Source organism: Oryzias melastigma, linkage group LG4 (assembly GCF_002922805.2).
Source record: "Oryzias melastigma strain HK-1 linkage group LG4, ASM292280v2, whole genome shotgun sequence".
Taxonomy (NCBI): Eukaryota; Metazoa; Chordata; class Actinopteri; order Beloniformes; family Adrianichthyidae; genus Oryzias; species Oryzias melastigma.
Genome location: NC_050515.1, coordinates 17,560,523 through 17,567,945, shown reverse-complemented (window position 1 = coordinate 17,567,945; position 7,423 = coordinate 17,560,523). Strand labels below are relative to the sequence as shown.

Below are 7,423 nucleotides of genomic sequence, written 5' to 3'. Positions count from 1 at the left end.
ACAGGTTCCTCATCTGTAAAGCAATTTGGTCTGCAGATTATTTGTTTTAAACATTTTCCATAAAAAGTTGTAAATATTCCTAAAAAAACATTTTCTTTTAGTGAAATTAAGCTTTTGCATGCCATGTGTATATAACTACTTAATATTTGAGAACTAAATCTGACTGAGTTTTTCTTTTAAAATAAGAACTCAATAAAAAGGGGTGAATACGAAGGGAACTGGAAATGATGTTTGTCACTTATAAATTTACAGACAGACAAAAAGCAGCCATCCAAACCATGAGGAACTGTGTTCACATCAACCCAATTCATTTAAATTTAAAATATGGATGGCATAACCTTCTATGAAATAAGAGTTAGCAAAGAAGTTTCATGGATAGACTGTAGATCTGGAGTCTGTTACACTGGAAAAATGTCTTTCTAAAATCAGATAAAAAAAAACAGAATGCTTTTTTTTACCTTGTTATAGGTGAAACAAAATCTGCCAATGGAACTAGTAAAAATTGTATTGGCAAGATTTCTTGGAATAAGTTATGATGTCCTGCCCTTTTAAGTCAAAGATTCAGACTTAAAAAATAGCCTTACACACTTGTATTTAGACATTTTACTCTCTGAAATGCAATTATTCTTGTTAATTCTAAAAAGCACAGAAAATGCTGATCTTTTTTAATAGATTTGGTGTGTTTTTGTTTGTCTTGAATCCTTTTTCTTAGTTCTTACCTGATTTTTTTTACATTTTACATGGGCTTTAAACCCCCAATCTGCTGCATGTGAGCCTTCACTAAATGTGTAACAAAGTAGGAGGGAACTAAAGTAATTTTAGTTAAAGAATGAACCCTAAAAACTAAAATAAACTAAAACAACACCTCTTGCCTGACTCAGATTTTTTTAGTCCAGTCCAGAAGTTCAGATCTGTACATAAGTGCAGAAGCAGATTGTGTTGATGAGTGCCCTCTGCTGGGAGATCTCATAAAGGGTCAACAACATTGAAAAAAAAAATCAATGAAATAACTAATAATAACTTCCAAAGCCTGGAAACATAAAATCTGTCCAACAATTATTAACAGACTTAAAAGTGAAAAACAGAACAGTGTAAGCTCAATTTCTAACAGAATCTCAGTGGGAAAGAAGGTGCCCCACTTCTCAATATTTTTAGGTTGTGATTTTGTATTTTACCATTATTCCATTTGTGCACAGCCTTATTTTACTCATTGTAATCTCATGATAGGTGCCTTAAAGCACCCAAAAGCACATCTGAAAATTCAAACGATGTTTTCTCACAGAAAAAATCACAGACAGTTGTATGTAAACCAACACAATGTACCTAATTAATCTCAATTTCAGTTAAACTGAGCCAACACTACCCAGTTTTTCTTGGTTAAAAGTATTTTCCAAACAATCAACAGCTGTGAAATCACAGTCTTCCCTGATTCTCTCCCCCTATTTCCTGATCACTAATGAATTTCCTCAATCAATTTCTAAATATCTAATTAACACGGGAAAATGAAAAGGCTCCAATACAGTAATTATAGTCTAAATGACTGGGTCTGAGTTCAACTGTGCAGCTCTTCAAGCTATTTATCAAAGCCTCCAAAGAGGAAGCAGCTTAACATGCACTTGAGGGTTTGATAACGACACAAACCTGCAGATCCATCCCACTTTTTGCAGAAAGCATGAAATGAACTGGCAATACTGGTGAGTTATAAAATCAACTCATACTCTAAAACTTTAGGGACTTCTAAAATGATGTTTGAGTAATAAGTAGTAGCAGCATTTCCCACATAAATCCTTTTAACTTTTGCTTCTGAGAAACATCAAATACATAAAGTAAAAAATAAAAAGACAACTTGTGGGATTTGCTTTCTTTTAAAAATTCAGCAGCTGGTGGTGTGCAGGGGATGAGGCTGCATTTTCAAGCCGCCGCTGCGGTCGAGTGCGACCCAAATCAACTGAAAAAGTCCCAGAATTGACAAATAAAACGCATTGCTCATTTCTCTTCAAGTCTGAGAGAAAGAAAACATCTCAAAGCAGATAAAAGAAGATGCACAGCTGCACCCACATCTCTGTTCTTTTTGCGCTTCAGGTTTTGTTTGGTGAAATGAGTGACTCCACAGAAGAAAGAACTTGAAACAGTCTCTTCTTACAGTCCCAATGTCAGAAAGAAGAGCTGGGAAAATTTTGAAGTAAAAAAGTGTTTAGTGGAGGAAAAAAAAATCATCTATGACTAGAATTATTGCAAAATAAGTCAAGGGAATGATGATGACTTAAATGCTAATAAACTTTTCTGGAGGCTCAAAGAAACTCTAATGAGGGTGAAATTCTGACATGAGAATATAAAAGAGTTGCTTAAAATATTACCTGTTCCTCACCATTCAGGCATGTTTTATGAATATCTTTTTTATTGGCAAAGCTCATTTAAGTTTCCTTCAACAAACATCACAGAATCTTTCTTCATCTTTCATCAGGGGCGCACAGAGCTGCTCACCTTCTCCTTCTGTCCCACAGCAGCAATGCAGGAGCGAGGCAATGAGCGCAATAATCCCAATGAGTCTCCCACTCCCCAGAGACATTTTGAAGCCACGGGATGCTGCAGAGTGTAGTCCCGCCTGTCGGTGGGTATCTGCTGCGTCCTCCCTCTTCCTCCTCCTCTTCTCCGCTGCTGTTGGCTTCTCTCCTCTGCTCCTCTCCAGCTCCGCTCTGGTGCGCTGCGCTGCAGCAGAGCCTGCAGCAGCGAGTGGAAGCAGTCGGGAGGAAGGATGCATTCACACTGTCTGTCCTCCGTCAAGTGATGGAGGGGGGAATAAAAAGAGGAGGATGGGTTTTATGAGGCTCCGGCAGGTTAATAAACAGCACCGACCCTCTTAGAGAGATCCTTAAGTAGTTCTGTATTCCTAAAGGGAGTTCAGAGACTTTTTGCTTACCGTCACTACGAGAGGATGGAGCTGTTATGATTAGCTTCTTGGGAATGTTTGTGTTAAAGACCAACCCCCCTCTTCTTAACTTTGTTCCATTATTCTAACCCAGGTGTTTTTAAAAGAGCAATAAGTCTAAAACTACACAGCAGAGATGCCATTTTAACACTTACAGTAAATTAAAGAAATAAAAAAACAGATGCGTAGTCACCATCAATCATTGACCAGTAGCCTCATGAATTGCTTATAATATTCATTAATAAATAAACCTTTCTGACAGCTTTAATTACCACATTCTGATCATTAGCACACTAATTGTTCACACTAATGAAAAATATTTCAGATTTATTGTAAAACTTTTCCTCTCACTTATAAAGTCATAACTTTGCCAGTGTTTCTTGTTAAATTAACAAATTACACTTATAAAAGGACTCAATGACTAATCGTGTAACTATTAACTGTATTTCATTGAGACAGAATCACTTGTTTTTCATCTAATACTTGCTTTTTTTTGTTTTCTTGGCTATTATATATGTAAATTTACTGTGTTGAAAATGAATTTTATTTCTGTCCTTTACATTAAGAGACTGAGACGAGACAAAAGAAGAAATATAATCAATCATGGCATGAAGGGGGTTGATATACTGTAACATATGCAGAGAAAACCTCCAGTTTTACTGCCATTTTTAAAGCCCCACTCCAATCATCTTTTGATTTATTGTAAAGTAAAGTCCCCTCACACCCCCAACCTAACATTACTGTTGCAGCAAAAATGGCAAGCAATATCAGAGCTATCCAGCCGTACAATTTTGAGCTAGATGCTACGACAGACAAGGAAAATGAATAGTTACATGGATCTATTTGTCGAAAAGTGGATGCATAGAATTAGAGCAAAGTAAGAAGCTTGTGGCTCTTGTGAAAAAAATTCCACAAGAACATGATAAAGACCCACTCCGATAAAAATTATGTTTTTAACATTTTCTTGTCTTATTTTCCTTGTGATGGAGGACATACAGAATATTTTAAGATTAAAACTGAGTTTCTGAGTATTGAAATGAATCATGAGCTAGCAAAAACCCTCAGTTTGAAAAAGCTCAAGAACGGGCCAGTCTCTGTGCTCCACTTCATTCTAAAACCTTCACTTGAAGGCAAATAGATCCACGAACGCCTTCATTTTTGTCATCTGAGCAGACATTTAGCTAAGACCTGTACAGCTGTCAGATGGATAGTTCCAATGTTGCTTGCCGTTTCTTGCTACGCTAATGTTAGCTTGGGGTTGTGAGGGTCTGTAAGCTGGCGGAGAGAGCGAAGAAATGCTGGGATATCTATGTTCGGTTACTTCCACAGCAACAGTCCCGTCCACAACCCAGAGGCACATTTCTAATGATTTCCTGCTGCTCTGTAGACAATATATCTTAAAAAACAACACATGCTTTTTGATTTTGGCTAAAAACTGAATCATTAAAAGACTATTGGTAACAATTTTACAATTAAAAATATATAGTTGGAGTGAGACTTTAAAAACAGCAAAAATATGATTTTTATCTGAGTGGATCTTTAAAACGTCTTAAAATTTGAGAGATTTTCAGTAAAATTTCATATCTGATTACTTTTCCCTATTTTTAATGTATTTTATGTAAAAAATTGAGGTCTTACTGTCACAAAGAGGTATCAAAAATGTGTATTAAATGGCCAACAGTGAGAAGAGACTCTAGATTAGATGCTGTAAAAAGAATCTGCACTTTTCAGTGTCTTACCCCCAATCTGCTTAGTACAAGCCCATTGAAGTGCAGTATGAAAAACAGCACTTTAAGAAACCTCACCCAGATATTTTATGGCCAAAGTAAAGAAACTATTTATTTTTTGCTTTTAGTGTATTCTGACCCTTAAAGTGAACAACAACCCACTCAATCTGACATAAGAGAAGCATTTAAACTTGGTGAAATGCATTCAGTCTTACAATGATGGATGATTTTACAGCAGTGGGATTGAATTGACAGGAAATATTAAAAAACAGTTGTCTGAAGATTAGCTGCTCGGAAGGTTTCTTCTCACACCGGCAAATTCAGCTGTTTCTTCAGACAGTTTTTTGACATGGAGAAGCAAATAAATACCTTTCACTTTCAACAAAAGAGTATAGTTTTTAAAAGTGTATATACTACCTGGTCTAACAGCAGCAGATATTATTATTTTAGATTTTTTTTTTTTTTTTTTTAGTTTAGATTCAGTTTTTAGCTTTAAATGTTTTAAATGTTCACTAAGATTTATATATTTCTCTACAATTCCCTCTTTCATAACAATTTTTGGAAGATATCATGCTATCTTAAACTTATTCTCTGTTCTGTAAACCAGAACAGAGTCTTTGAAATCAATCAAAATCAATATTTACGTTTTTATTTACTGTGAAATCCTTAAATACATGATAATAAATATAAATAAAGGCAAAAAAACTTATAAAAATGTTAGATTTTAATTGAAAGTATGACTTAAAATATTTTTTTTTTCTTATTTTCTAATAATGAAGAGAGAACGGCCAGATTCATATTTGAATTTTCAAAGTTTGAAATCTGTCAAGCTAAATAAAGACTCCTCTTGAGAACTGCAGAAACTGTCACCTCGTAGTTGCTGTCAGACTCTGAATATTTAGTCAGACCTCAGATTAATGAATATTCAGGACTGATCCACCTCATCAGTCATTTTGATGCGCAGGAGGAATGTGAAATGCCAGTCACGTTGTTTGGCACAACGTACCTCAACATTTTTAATGTATGTATCCTTCATTATGTATTTAAGGAGATGAAGCTTGGATTTCAAAATAAGACATGCCTCAGTTATTAAACCCACAAACCAGATGTCCAGCAGGGAAAAAAATGCCTAACTGAATAATAACAGTCAGTAATTCAGCTGCAAGAACACAGAAATGAAGATCTGCACCACCCGAGGCTCAGTAGAACCTCAGATTAAAGGTGGGTTCTTGTGAAGGTCGTGAGTGGGCGTGGAGGCAGTTTAGCTTTGTTCATCCACTCAACCTTTTGCTCTCTGCATGCCATTTCCTATCAAGGTTGCTCGCCGCTGTTGCTTCATTGATGGCCTTCTAGGTAGAGAATAACGGGGGAATATTTTTTCCTAACAGAGATCTAAAGATGAGTGATGCAGCTTAGAAATTGAATTTGAGGGCTAATTTTCTCCCAAATGTACAACCGTTTGCATTACTCACGACACAAGAAGGCCTTGAACGAGGGGAATCAGAGCTTGAAACGTTGATTATATTCCTTTAATCCAAGCTATACTCTGTTCTTCTTTAATCACATTACCAGACATTGTATCCATCCTTATAAATATGAGTTCACAGAGCTGGTTGTCTCATCAGGAGAAAACCAGACGCTTTTTAGATTGAAGTCCCCTGAAAGCTATTCATAGACTGTGAGGAGATAGTTTGCTTCTTCTTTTCATTTCGGATATTCCCTTCAGGGGTTATTCAGTTTCCACTGGTACTCTGTTGGCGGATATATATATAAAAACTCATCCTCGACCAATCCGGTGTAGATATCATATAGGTCTGATATGCATATTTGGCTTGGCAAAGATTTTACGTCGGATGCCCTTCCTGACACAAACCTGTTTATCCGTGTTTAGGTCTGGTATCCAATCTGAAGACTACATTTGGAGATTATTTACACCGCTGCAAATTCTGTTCTGGCAATAACTGCAGTTCTGGTTACACCTTGTACAATAAAGTTTAAAAAAGGTGAAAAAAAAGTAAATTTTTGGCATTACGTGATACTTTTAGTCAAAAATGAACAATATATTTTTCCTTCGTTTTTCAGTGGAATCATGAAGTTTGAGGTTTCCCTCCATGAGCCAACAGGAAGCAGATATCTCCAGAGAGTTTGGCTACAATTTCTCAAGGTTCAAATAAAATACAGACTGAAAGGAACTTTTTTTTTTCAGGAGCTGTCCTCATCTGGAAGAGGTGTTTACATGGAATATTCAGAGTAAAATGAATACCTTCAATAATTTATACTAAGTAAGGGTTACCCTGGATATGACCTGCTTCTAGCGTGGGGGGGGGGGTCTGAAATCTTTCTACATGGAAGTGTTTTATGTGGAATATGAGCCTATTAGGGATAAACTCAGAATACTGTAGATTAGTTAAAACAGTCATGTTTGAGTTCTAAGGTTTGAATTGTTCTTGACATTGACAGTAGAAACTTGGATGACAGTAAAATCTGCATCTGAGCCAATATTTCTGTATGGGAGTTGGAGGAAGAAAAAAACTTTTACTATTCACACCCCCGTTGCACATTCATAAGTTAATATTTGATGTCACTACCATCCTCCAATGTTTACTACTTAATAGCAATTATAACAATTTATGCATCCCAACAGTCCATTTAAAAACCACACAATATTACAGATTTTATGCCAAAAGTCATTTATGCTTAGATTAATTATTCTTTTCCATATCTCTCAAAGACCATTTCTGTATATTTATGCCTAAAGCAATGAGTG

At 35.9% G+C, this 7,423-nt stretch overlaps 1 protein-coding gene across 1 annotated transcript in view; it reads right to left on the bottom strand.

The window, feature by feature from the left end:
• LOC112150792 (contactin-associated protein-like 4) overlaps nt 1-2,899 on the bottom strand; it is a gene marked incomplete in the record, with an annotated part of 92,739 nt that extends 89,840 nt beyond the window's left edge. Inside the window, 1 exon segment of the mRNA XM_024279274.2 lies at nt 2,485-2,899. Coding sequence (XP_024135042.1) covers nt 2,485-2,761 — 277 coding nt within the window.
• Nucleotides 2,900-7,423: the final 4,524 nt, after the last annotated feature.